This window comes from Cornus florida, unplaced genomic scaffold, assembly GCF_030987335.1.
Source record: "Cornus florida cultivar Cherokee Brave unplaced genomic scaffold, ASM3098733v1 CherokeeBrave_3.0.0_Hap2_Chr03, whole genome shotgun sequence".
Classification (NCBI taxonomy): Eukaryota; Viridiplantae; Streptophyta; class Magnoliopsida; order Cornales; family Cornaceae; genus Cornus; species Cornus florida.
Genome location: NW_026775573.1, coordinates 8,148,847 through 8,162,441, shown reverse-complemented (window position 1 = coordinate 8,162,441; position 13,595 = coordinate 8,148,847). Strand labels below are relative to the sequence as shown.

The 13,595-nt window shown below is 35.9% G+C and overlaps 3 protein-coding genes across 3 annotated transcripts; 2 read left to right on the top strand and 1 right to left on the bottom strand.

The window, feature by feature from the left end:
* The first annotated feature begins 862 nt into the window (after nucleotides 1–862).
* On the top strand, nucleotides 863–4,191 carry LOC132299309 (transcription factor bHLH130-like). The gene is made up of 6 exons (XM_059795837.1): nucleotides 863–1,926; nucleotides 2,579–2,916; nucleotides 2,999–3,172; nucleotides 3,282–3,347; nucleotides 3,439–3,507; nucleotides 3,599–4,191. The coding sequence occupies exons 1-6, from the start codon at nucleotides 1,320–1,322 to the stop codon at nucleotides 3,668–3,670; spliced, it is 1,326 nt and encodes a 441-aa protein (XP_059651820.1). The 5' UTR covers nucleotides 863–1,319; the 3' UTR covers nucleotides 3,671–4,191.
* Nucleotides 4,192–5,973: 1,782 nt separating this feature from the next.
* Nucleotides 5,974–11,877, top strand: LOC132299311 (ras-related protein RGP1). The gene is made up of 3 exons (XM_059795840.1): nucleotides 5,974–6,955; nucleotides 10,600–11,090; nucleotides 11,205–11,877. The coding sequence occupies exons 1-2, from the start codon at nucleotides 6,729–6,731 to the stop codon at nucleotides 11,045–11,047; spliced, it is 675 nt and encodes a 224-aa protein (XP_059651823.1). The 5' UTR covers nucleotides 5,974–6,728; the 3' UTR covers nucleotides 11,048–11,090; nucleotides 11,205–11,877.
* A 687-nt stretch (nucleotides 11,878–12,564) lies between these two features.
* On the bottom strand, nucleotides 12,565–13,496 carry LOC132299312 (putative lipid-transfer protein DIR1). Its single transcript, XM_059795841.1, has 2 exons — nucleotides 12,972–13,496; nucleotides 12,565–12,894 (listed from the first exon to the last, which is right to left on the bottom strand). The coding sequence occupies exons 1-2, from the start codon at nucleotides 13,372–13,374 to the stop codon at nucleotides 12,857–12,859; spliced, it is 441 nt and encodes a 146-aa protein (XP_059651824.1). The 5' UTR covers nucleotides 13,375–13,496; the 3' UTR covers nucleotides 12,565–12,856.
* Between the last annotated feature and the right edge of the window lie 99 nt (nucleotides 13,497–13,595).

Here is a 13,595-nt window from a genome sequence, read left to right as displayed (position 1 = left end):
GATATCATATACGCCTATTTATTTTGTTAGAGGCTTAATCCAATATATATATATATATATAAATAAAAAGAAGAAGACGAAGAATGAGAGCGTAATCATTTCAAACAAAAATAATATCAAAAAAAAGTTTGGCATCGATCTTTGTTAAATATTAAAATCTCTTTCAGATCTTTAACACTAATTTTTATTTTATTTTATTTATTATTTTTTTTTACCATAAATAAGTGTCCATGGAACACATTTTTTCTCAAAAAATCATTACATGATTCAAGACCATAAAACAAGTAAGGGTCCAATTAAAACTTATGTTTATTTTTTCTTATAATCTCTTATTAGAATCTTATTTATATTTTATTTTATTTTATTTATTTATATATCAAAATTCACACTATTCATTTTACTTGCTTAAACCATTTCTATTTTGAAAGGTCAAAAAGTAACTTTTAGAGTTTATTTACTTTTTAATTAGTGAATTTTGACGAGACTAATAATTTTTTCTTAATCATACTAATCAAAGTAAACCCATTCGCCACGTTACGCTAACTCTCCGCGTTTAATTAGAGTCCATTTGACTCCTAAGCAAAGCTTCCTATCCGTCTAAGCTTTAAATAATTCATGAAAACAAATAAAAAAATCAACTTTGTGATTAAATTATTATTAATTAACCAAATCTCAGTAATTTTCTTCTCAGTTTGGGGTAATTTCGTCAACTAGATTTAGACTAGCTGTCACGGACATGATGAATACATGCTCACGTCATGTTGGCATTTCTGTAATATTCAGTGAATAGTGAGGGTAACTCCGAAAATCCAAGTCCATAAATATACCGGATAGAGCAACCAGATCGTTAGCTTATGCCATTTCTCGGATTGACAGAAGTAGTAAAAAATTTCTCTCCCCCTAAGCTTTCTCTCTCTAACCAGTAACAACAGGTGCCTGGTTTTTGAAGAGAGAGAAACTGATCTAGACGCAGACACTGAAGCTGAGAGCTACAGTGGTTGATCAAAAGATCTGTTTTTTTTTTTTTTTTTTTGTCATAATACAATTATTACTCGCTCGTCGTCCTTTTGTGGCTGAGATTTTTGTAGAGCAACAAAAATCGAGGATGATTCGAGTTTAGTTCAATTCACTTGAACAAGTTCAATCACAAAGCAAGAGTAGTTGTCTCTGAAATCTAGGTTTTTTCAGCTCTTTCTGCAGATTTTGAGTTCTTTTCTCTGTGTGTGTATATATATATGTATATATGCTATAGAGAATTGATTTAATCTGTTCAGAGGTGAGAAACCAGAAGAGAGTAGGCGAATTGTTGAGTTTCGAGCATGTTTGGTGTTAACGGCTCACAGGCGGTTTCAGGAGACGTGAGTCTATTGTTTTCATCTAATTTAAAGAATTCAGATGTGGAATTCTCGAAGAACAGAGAGTTTGTGAATTCAGATCTGTATTATCATCATCAACAACAACAACAACATCAGAGCACTGGCCTAATGCGGTACCGTTCAGCTCCGAGCACGTTCTTTGCGAGCCTCGTCGACGGCGGAGGCGGCGGCGGTGACGGATGCGATGAATTTCTGAATCCTCAATCTTCGAGTTCTGAATCCGAAACGATGCTGGCGAGGTTAATGTCCGGTACTGGTTCTGGTGATTCTGATTCGCATGATTTGCAATTTCCCAATTCTATAAAGCACGAAATGGTGGAGTCTGTTCCACAACAACAAAGTAGTGGATACTCTACTTGTGCTTCGCAGATGATTTATCAACCTCCTTTGGATCAGGATTTGGCAAATCATAGCTCACTGAGTACTCAAACTGCTGTTGATAGCTCGTATAATGTTACAGAAGCAAAGATTGGTGGCGGAAATTGCTCGAATCTGATCAGACAAAGCAGCTCTCCGGCCGGGCTTTTCTCCAACCTGAGCATTGAAAATGGTATGGAAATTTCTTGCTTTTACTTGAATTTAGCTTTCTTATTTGTATATTCTTACACACTTGTTTCTTAGAGCAAAACAGATTGGTAAAGCCATATAAGGTTGTTTGCTGCATTTTTTCAGGAAGAAAGAGTTGACTTTTAGGTTTGGCCTTTGTTTAGATCTAAAAATGGTCTAGGAATAGGAAAAGGAAAATACATAATAAAAGCAGCCCATTTTTAGAATTTTTTTTTTTTTTCCTGTCTATTTTCCTTTAATTTGATCATATTGCCAAAGAAAAAGAAATTGATCATTACAAATGTATTGGAAAACATAGTGGGAATATATATATATATATATATATATATATATATATCAGCTAAAAGAAGAAGGAATTCTTGGAGGGAATTAATTATGGAAAGACTGAGAAGTTATAAGATCATAGAAACCATACTTATTATTGTACTAGTTGTACCATTAAACAGTTCTGAAACTCATTATTTAGTAATGAATTAAAGGAGATTTGATTTTGTGCATGCCCAACATATTTCAAGCAATTCTGCTCCCAGCCGGTGATTAATTTGAAAACGATTATAGTATCAATTTCTTGGGAATTATTATCATTGTGTTTAATAAAGATTTTATTACTGAAAAAACGGTTTAATAATTCCTAGGATTTGCTGTGATGAGAGATGGAAATTTCAGAGTGGGTAGTGGTACAAAGAACGAAGTCAGTCCATCAACTAGCAGGTTGAATGATCACATGAAGTTCTCATCGGGGCCGTCTTCTTGCTTGAGGTTCATGCCTCAGATTGCTGAAAATGGGAATGAATGCACAGGGGTAGGTAGCTTTGAGAACGGACATTTGGGCAATGGTAATGACAACAGCAATAGACATTATGCCCCAGGTTTTCCAAATAGTTCTTGGAATGATTCTACATTCTCTGGCCTAAAAAGAAGCCGAGATGGCAATGCGAAGATGTTCTCTAGTTTTAATTCTGTGGAAACTCAGGTAGCTTTTTTTATGATCATTCGTAACTTTTCTTCATTTGGCTTATCCTTTTTTCCGATTGCTAATTTTATTTTGTTTTCAGAATGGTGAACATAGAAACTTCACTCCTAGTTTGACTCACCATTTGAGCTTGCCAAAAACTTCTGCTGAGATGGCTGCGGTAGAGAAATTTTTGCAATTTAACCAAGATTCTGTCCCTTGTAAGATCCGAGCTAAAAGAGGTTTCGCCACACACCCACGAAGCATTGCAGAGAGGGTAAAGTGTTTAATGTTTTGCTATTGTATTCAAAGCAGTTGATTGCTCTTGGTGTTTCTTATGTGATCTCAATAATACTGATATGCGCCTTTGGGGTCTATAATTTTAGATGAGAAGAACACGAATTAGCGAAAGAATGAGGAAATTGCAGGATCTTTTTCCGAACATGGACAAGGTAGTTTCAAACTCGGGGCTTTTTGCCCCTTTTCTTTTTCTAAAAGTGGTTAGTAGTTAGAACTCAAGTTTTTCTTTGTTGCAATTGACAGCAAACAAATACAGCAGATATGTTAGATTTGGCAGTTGAGTACATTAAAGACCTTCAGAAACAGGTTAAGGTATGCCAAAAAGTTTGCCTTTAAATCAAACTCACATGAAATTCCAACCTACTTTTATCTTCCCTCATGGGATTTCCTCTTTTTGGTACAGACACTTGCGGATACTAGGGCAAAGTGCACGTGTTCGAGTAAACAGAAACACAAATCAGATCCCACTGCCTGAATTGCTCGTGTACACACAATGATATGAAGGAAAAGGAAAGCAATCCAACTCATCTTTTTCAATGCACCAGAAAACGGTACGTGGGCCTGAAGCCGAAGGGTGCTGTTGTTTTCACATCACGAACTAGATGGAATAGGTTACTATTCAACAGATAATTCTGACTCTATAAAAGTGCTCAAATTATGTTTTGTTGTATGCAATTTGCTGTGTTTAGTTGGGACTTGTGAGGTCCAACCAACTTCATGTGAATCCCCCCCTCCCCTTGGAGTGCCATAGAACCTAGGTCAGATGTCTCATGAGCTGATCACAGCCACAAGGTTATTCGAAAATTTGAACCGTGGAAGGGGACTACGACCGAGTTTAGAAACTCGCTACTGGGATCTTGGTCCCATTGGGCGTTACGGAGAGCTTGAGTTATCACAATTGTATAGCACACTTCGGGAGCTTGAGTTATAGCAATTGTATAGCACATTTTCTCAACCTGGAATCAATGCTGAAACTTCTTTTTAAACTAAAAACAACTTTGGTCTCTTCAACCGTCTACACGAGCATTTATTCATCATAATAAATTAGCCAACATGCATTTTTTCCATGTAATTCAGTAATAGTTGTGCTGGTCATAGAAGGGAAGGTGAGAGTAGGGGAATTTCGACGGTGCGCCCGATTAGGGAACATGCATTTTTTTTTCTTCATGTAATACAGTAATAGTTGTGCAGCTCATAGAAGGTGAGGGTGGGGGAATTCCGACGAGTAGGGTATTCGGTGCGCCTGGTGCACTGAGCTAAGAAGAACCGTACATGCACAACACATGCCGGCCTGTGCACATCATGTACGGCTCTGATTAGCCCGGTGCTTGGTATACCAGACGCACTGAATATCTTTTCTGGGGTGGCTTGACCTTGGAATTTATGATAATGTGAATTAAATTTGTTTGCTTGCAAGCCTTGTATCGATAGTCCATTGGTAATTTTAGTCAAAGTTATGTCTTTCTCACTCTCGGTAATTGTCTGCAAATAACAATATTTGTCTATTGTTAATTTTGTCAATAATACTTCTCAGTACCAAAATGCTTGTATATTATGGCACGCCTCACTTCAACTTGCTTACTATTATTTAGCAAGTTTATAGAGGCCACAATTAATTCATGCTGCAAAAGATGTGAATATGGTTGAGACTTGAGAGAGCAATATAAACATATATGATGCTGTATGTAGGTTTTTGGCAATATAAACATGAAAAGAAGTGAGAGACGTGACCCTGTAAACCATCAACTTAGAGGATCCACTTTCCTTAAAAAATTGTCAATGAAATAAAGGCTGCAACAATTGCATTCTCTTCAAAAAAAATAATAAAACAGACACTTTTGGCGGCACAATCAAACAAACAACAGAAACTCAACAACTGCAGTTTTTATTCATTGATTATTCCACTATATATATATATATATATATATATATATATATAAGAGCAGGCAATTCAAAGAAACATGCGAGATAATCGTAATACAGAACCATCCAAATCCAAATGTTCCCTGAAGTTCCAAATTCCAAATTCCATTAATTTATCGTACTAGACCCTTCTTCGTTTTCATTCCTTTATTCATTCCTTTATTCATTATTGACCATTTGAGAATATGGTGATTCATAATGATAGACCTTGCTTGTGGAAAAAGAAAAATATAAATAAATTACACCCATCTTCATTTTAATTATCTAGTACTTCACTAGTAACCCGAGTTTGAGATGTCCTACATAGTTCAGAGAGAAGTTCTTTTATTTATATGTGTAGACCTTTTTAGCAAAATTTTGAGTACCGAAAAAAGAATATGTAAAACGAACAATATTTATACGAATTGGACGAATCATTACAAATGATAGTGGGACACTAATATTTTCAACGTCAAATTGTAGGACAATAGAAGAGACTATATTCTACCTAATTCAAATTGAAGCCTGGCTTAGTTAGTTTCCACATAAAATATTTTTTTCGAATATTTTTTTTTAGGTAAAATATATATTTTTTATTTTTATTTTCTCTGTATTTGTCACAGGTCTAATTTGATGTTGAGGTTATCGGAGGGATCGTGTAAAATAACTTGTCAAAAATTGATGAGTAGGTTATTTTTTTTAATTTTTAATATTTATTTTCTTCATAAATATTTTACTGACAATCAAGATATATATAAAAAAAAAAAAAAAAAAAATTATATTCAAACAAACGAACCTAAATATTAAAACAATGATCAACATAATATCGTTAGTAAAAAAAACTTTAATAGGAATAATAACAACTATAATATAATTCAATCTCAAATTATTCCTCTTTTTTATCGAAGCTTAATTCAAATTGTAATTTCTCCTGCTCTATGTTAGTTTCTGTTCCCTTTGGTTAAAAAAAAAAAAAAAAAAAATCAAATTGTGATCCGATCAATAATTTTTAATTGAAGTCCAACCCAAACCTAAAAAATACTGGTATTCAAACCCGTCCAAAAACCGAATTGGGTTTGGGTTAAAACTTACAAGCAAGTTAAACCATACTGATCTGAAATCTTATAGCCAAACAGCCCTCATAAAAAAGCCCAAAACACATTCAACATTGCATTCAAAACCTGTATTGACGCTGCTTTCCAGTCAATTTTCTCTGTATCCAAACGCTGAGAGATAGAAGAAAATTCACATTTGAGAAATGCGCTTGACGGCGCGTTGGTTATTTCTCTGACGCGGTTCTTCTTCTCTCTCTCTTCTACATTATTTTCATATATGATCTATACATACAGCTACTATACCAAAATATTCATGCACATCGTCATATAATATATATAATACAAATATATATATATATATATATATATATATATATATATGATATACATGCACATGTAGATACATCTCTGTAGAAGTTGATAGAACATCTTCACGCCTCTCACTTCCTTCTCTCCAATTGTTTGTTTGAATTTTGAGATTTGGAGGCGTGATCTTCTAGCTTGAGGATTTCTTTGTTTGAATTTTGAGATTTAGAAGTGTGATTTGATCTGATTTGATTGGAAAAACCGCGAGAAATGTCGAATTTGTATGGAGACTTCAATCAGAAGATTGATTATGTATTCAAGGTCGTATTGATCGGGGATTCTGCAGTCGGGAAATCGCAACTCTTGGCACGTTTCTCGAGGAACGAGTTCAGCTTGGATTCGAAGGCTACAATCGGAGTCGAGTTTCAGACGAAAACTCTTGTTATTGATCACAAGACTGTAAAGGCTCAGATTTGGGACACTGCTGGACAAGAAAGGTGAGCTTTATTTCTTCTTTATATATATTTGTTTTTTATGATTATGAAATTAAATAGTTTGATTTGCGATTATTTTAGTGTTTGATTGTGTGATGAACGAAAATTTAGTTCAATTTGATTAAAATATGCATATACATATTGTTGGAGACCTGTGTTCTAAGGATGATCGTGGCTTTGAGTTAAAAAGTGAAATTGAACTATGCGATTGACTTGTGTGTTTAATTGATCAGTGAAATCCTGGAAAAGCAATCTATTTTATAATCCAGGAAATGGAATACTTCTCCATCACTTCGAACTTTTAATATATTTTATTTTATTATTATTGCTATTACTATTTTTTTCTTCCACTAGGATGATCTGTTAACAAATGGAATATGGTTGTTATGTAGATTGGTAGGACCTATTAGTTGTTAAAATGGATGGTATGATTTCTGGTTGGGAGTTTTTTGAGCTTCATTAAGGTAGGTGTCTTGTGAAATTGAAAGTTCTACTATGGTCAGAATGAAGAAATACCAAATTAGGCCCTTCCTGTTTGGCTAATGCATGTGTATACCGGAACCTCAAAGGTTTAAACCGGCTAATTATTCAATCTGTGTCTAAGCATAGCATGCCAAAAAAATGGGTCTGATGATGTTAAGAGAATCCCCTTAACATACGCCCCCCATCACATCAACCAATTCCATATATTAGCTCTGGCAGGAGGCTGTAAAGGCAAAGCTTTTACGGTTCTAAAACAACTGATAGGTTTCTAATCCTCTTTTTCACTGCTACGCCACAAAGTCAGGATGAATTTGGCTGGAGTTAGTCCTGTCGAGAATCTCTCATATTAGGTTACTGAATGGTAAACAGCATGCAAACCACACTGGTGAGCTAGCTTACAACTGCAAGAAGAAAACGTGGATGTAACTGGAGCAACCGGACAAATGATTTCCTGAGTGCTTTCTGTACATGCTGCACTTGGTAACTGCAGGCATTATATGTGGCAGAGAAGTAGGCAATGCCTACTTGTTCAGTTAACTTGGTTGATAACTATCCACTTCATTGTGGTTTCGTCTGCTTAACCAGGTTCCCTCCCGTACAACCTTTTCTCCCTGCTTGCCATATTACCCACATTGGTTTTCTGAGTTTTCTCTAAAGCTACATGCTGTCCAGATGGAATCCTATTCAACTGTTTCTGATCATGAATGAACCCGAACTGCTGGACTAAAGGCACCATCTTTCTGTGGCTGATTATCCCCTCTCCGTCCTTGTTGCATTTGTTATTCTCCATTTGTCCATTCTGTTTGGCCACGATTCAACAACTTGGGTCTTGATTTAAGCCCACCAATCCACATGGCAGTGTTAGATACAGCCACATGGTTATATCTGAACCCTTCATCTCTGGCGGGAGCTTGTGTACCATAGATATAACCTTTCTTGGGTAATGGGTGGAGGAGCAGGGGCCTTACATTAGATTTTGTTTGACATATTGTTACATTATATTTATCAAAAAGATTGCGTAACCAACCAAGGGCTGTAGTCTAGTGGTACTTGACCGTACTTTCTCATCTTCCAAAGTAGATGGTCGAGAGTTAAGTCTCTGTAGGGTCAAAGTAGGTATATGAGTTTCAAATAGGATTTTTTAAAAAAGAAGGAAAAAAGAAAAAAGAAAAAGAAGAAGGTTGCATTAAAAACTTCAGTCCTGTGTTTCTGGTACATATTTACATCACATGTTTAAAGCTCATGAATTCAATCTTTGCTATAATCTGACTATCATGCGATATACATTGTGCATTTTTTTTTTACTTGGAGCTTGTTATTTGATGAAAATTTTAGTAGGCATAAATTGTTGTCGAAACACTTATAAAATATAATTTTGAAGTTCCGTTAAATATCTTGTCATCGTTGACCCGAATTGATGGTGAACTGTGTTTTGTCTTCCTGGTGCTCAACACCTAGAAAGTGTGCCCTGTCTGACTCTTCTATTCTCGTCTTCCTGGATTGATGCTCTCTGTAAGTAGTCGATTGAGGTGTTGCTTTCCTTATCATATCTTTGTATAGATTTTAGGTGGTTTTAGCACACCATATAGCTTGATTTTGTGGGTAAGGCTTTGATGACTTGATCTGCAAAAGTAATAATTTAAATGCTTACAACTTACGCTGACTAGAATAGAGAAGAGATTTGTGCAATCCAATACCTTGAATAGAATCTATTTGCAGTTTATTCTGCTCCATCGTGTTAGTTAAGATTGATGACAAAATGATGCATAAGGGCAATTGTTCCATTTTTCTCTTTTTGTCAGGGTTTGGTTATCCATATCCATTGAAGGGATATATTGAACCATGTGCACATAGGATTAGAGCAACATGGAACAAACATCTCTAGAATGTTATGTATTAAAGTAAGGTCATTTTTCTGGAGAAGGCTATAAGTTGCAAGAATTTGGTACACGACAGTAGCCATGTACAGATATAAATATTGCTGCATAAATATGTGAATAATAAGACAAAAGTGGAACTCTTTTGCAAAGTAAATGTCCAAGGATGTGGATTGAGAACCTTGGTGTAGACTAGAAAGACACGTTGGACTATTATTTAACAAAAACATATGAACTAGAAATTTTCAATTTGAATCCAACTCTAATAGTAAACCCTCCAATATATTCATGACTTCAAATCCAAAATCCCTTCATTTTAAGTCCAGCCAAGTGCAACCTTAATGTCCCTGGAGTAGTTAATGTGTGTGCATGAACATTTAGATTAAAATGATTCACAAGTAGTGTCAGTTTAATACCTTGACCTACTATCTAGATTTTTAAACTTTGAGTTTTGAACTTAAAAAAGTCTAAAGCCGCTTCTAGTTTCTTTTTTAACATATCAAGCAATTAAATTGATTTATTTCAACAATATATATATTGTTTTTGTAGTTTTTGTTTAACAGTATGGTGATCTTACTAGATAAATTGTATGAACCTTTGATAAAAATTTCATTGGATTAACTTGCCAAGTCACATGGTGGTCTTACTAGATTTGCAGTCATTCATGAATTTGAATCCAAAATCACTTCATTTTAAGTTTAGCCGAGTGCAACCTTAATGTCCCTGGAGTAGTTAATGTGTGTGCATGAACATTTAGATTAAAATAATTCACAAGTAGCGTGACTTTAATACCTTGACCTACTATCTAGATATTTAAACTGAGTTTTGAACTTAAAAAAGTCTAAAGCTGCTTCTAGTTTTTTTTTTTAAACATATCAAGCAATTAAATTGATTTATTCAACACTATATTTTTTGTAGTTTTTCTTTAACAGTATGGCGATCTTACTAGATAAATTGTACGAAACTTTGATAAAAATTTCATTGGATTAACTTGCCAAGTCACATGGTGATCTTACTAGAATTGCAGTCATTCATTCTGATTTTGAAAAAAGAAATTAAAGAAGGCCAAAGCTCGTATTAGTTTTCTATTATGATTTGTGAAGCTCTAAAACTCTGAAATCAGAACAATGATCAGAGAAACCAAGAGAAAATATAAAATCAATTTTAGATTTTTAAATATAGTAAATGTAATGTGAAATAGAGAGAGAATAAAGATTATATACTTATTTGCTGTTTCTGCCACTAAGACCGCTATGAGATATTTGTTCTGTGCACACTTTGTCTCAGATACCGAGCGGTGACAAGTGCATACTACAGAGGGGCAGTGGGGGCAATGCTGGTTTATGACATAACCAAGCGCCAGTCTTTCGATCATATAGCGAGGTGGCTAGAGGAATTGCGGGGCCACGCAGATAAGAATATTGTTATCATGCTTGTAGGGAACAAGTCTGACCTAGGGTCCCTTCGTGCTGTACCCACCGAAGATGCCAAAGAATTTGCCCAGAGGGAGAACCTTTTCTTTATGGAAACATCAGCCCTTGAGGCTACCAATGTTGAAACATCTTTCCTTACCATCCTGACAGAGATTTATCGAATCATCAGCAAGAAGGCCCTCATAGCCAATGAGGAAGCTGAAGGAGGGAATTCTTCACTTCTCAAGGGAACCAATATTGTTGTCCCCGGGCAGGAACCAGTTTCAGCACCGAGCAAGTTCAGCTGTTGCATGTCTTCATAGGGCTGTTCTTTGACCAATGGAGTATTTCTGTTTGCAATCCGAGGTAATGCTTCTTTATTTATTTATTTATTTTGGTTATCTTTCTTTTCGCTGGATGCTTGACATTATATATTGTTTCTTTCGGGAGGTAATTGTGTGACGCCTTTTGTTATATCAGGTAACCAACCTTTCATCTCGTTTTGTAAGAGGTTGTTGTTGATCGGCTGTGTAAACTCTGTTAGTTCAAACTTACAAAGACGTGGTCATAAATCTCACATGAAATCAGTTGCTTTTCCAACTTTTCGTTTGCGATGACCAGCATAGCCACATTCCCTTGCTGATACTTCACTTTTCGATTACACCATAAAAACAATGTCAAACTGCAAACTTTTTTAATGTTGCTCGACTGGGAATGTTATAAACATGCACAAGCAGAAGTTTAGTGAAGACTGGTGTTGGAGAACTGTGTTGTATGAAATGCATTTCCCAGGTTGATCTTGCTTAGCTAGGTCCTATTATTGGTGATTGATTTGGCAGGATTTCCATATGAAAGGAAGAGACCATGTCAGAAACCAGTACTCTCTGGTGATGTGTTTGTTGAACTTTCTTTATTTGACTACCATATATTTCCCGTCATTGGTGTGACCGGTGTGTATTAACGACGTTTTCCCATGGTGTTGGGATCCTGTGATGTATTGCTTTGGACGGCTCACAGCGCGCACACGTGTGGTGCTGTGGGGATCCGGGCTCCTTTCCATGCGGGATTCATTTTAAATAGTTGGAGCCTTCACTGCATGTTTCTGAATTGGAGACTTCACTTTTATGTTCCACTGCATTTACGTTTCGCTGAAGTTACCAAATTCATGATTTCAAACGTCGTATTTTAGATGATTACTGTTTCTTCCATTTGGCTTCATTTTAAGACATGTTTTTACAACAGCGGCTATGTAAACAATTATTTTACAAATTGTACTGAAAGCAGGTCTTGGAAGCTCAAATTATATACAGTGTCACAACAGGCAGATTAATCATAACAATGAAAATGACCCAGTGGCCTAGTTGGTAGGGCGATTAGCTCCCCGACTGAGTGTATCTGTGTAAAAATGGAGGTCAGTAAACAAAATAAGGTTGCATGTATGTCACTGGGTTTTGACATTATAGGGTTAGGATGCGATAACGGTAACCTGTCTTCATATTTTTCTATATTAGCTATTTAGCACGTCGTTGGTTTCTATAAATTTTTAACCTTTGTTTTTACGGAAATATGGCCCTAAACATTTGAGATGAACAACTGGTTAAAATCTCTCATATTTTTTTTATATGCACTTTTTAAATTGTGCGTTCATCAAATTTTAATTCAAGGGCGAATCATCTTGTAGTCTTGTACCTTCAGTCTGAGAAATAAAATAAATTGGTCGTCAATTCAACTTGAGAAGTGTCTCTTTCAAGTTGTCAAACTTTTATAACATTTTTGGGTCAAATTTTTTTTTTTTTTTTTTTTTCTTGGCAAGAGATTTACAAACTCACTTGCTCCTATGAAAACTCGAACACTCAGGCCCTTTATTTGGTGACATAACATGATGAGTGTCATTACGCAACATACAATATAAGTTTATAAACTGGGTAATCTATATTAGTTTATAAACTGGGTAATCTCTATATTAGCACCAGAGATTGAAGAGATTACATAAAAAGAGAGGAAAAAAGAAAGTGGAAGAAGAAGATCTAAAGCCCGAACAACCAGAATGACAGATATTCCAAACTTTTCCTACTTGTAAATAGCAGCATCAAAGGACGCATTGCTCTACGCACAGATTTCTTCATAATTTGTTATATCCTCGGCTCGATGTGTTGCTTTCTCATACCACCTGCACCAGAGAAAAGATTGAACATCCGCTAATGTACAGAAAAACAGAAACTGTGCAAAATAGAAAGAGATATTTACATGGTTCGAAGTTAGCAACGCACTTCTCAGGAAGCTGCATGAACATGTTCCGATCAACGCCAGTGATCGGAGGGCCATTGACAAGGACACACAGACAAGGCTGTCCCAGAATCACAACGGCATTGCAGCAAGCCTCACTCGGTGGGATGGGGCTAAACGGAGCAATTGCTGGCCTACAAGGTATTAGCTGAACAAGTGCAGAGAAGAAAGTGCTACTACAAGTAGAGCCCTCGCCTTGCTCTACCAGACCTGCCATGACCACCATAAGTAGCAACATTGGCAATGCCTTGGCACCAGAGACCTTCATGTTTGAACTACAATTCTCTCTGTCCTGCTGCAGATTGCTTCTAGCTACAAGGAACCAGTCTCGTACTGTTTTACATATACATGAGATGAAGCTCATGCCGTTGTGTGCTTCTGAACTAACCCTATATCATGCTTCTTCATGTGGTTTTCATGCCAACTCTGCTGTTGAGCTGATATGCCTCGGGGAATAGATGCAAACAACACGATACACATGATGCCAGAGCAGTTTATAAACTCAAATGTCATGACCATTCATTTATCATTTCAAATATGCAGTGAAGTGTAGTAACAAAATGGAAGATTGGATGAGCTCACAAA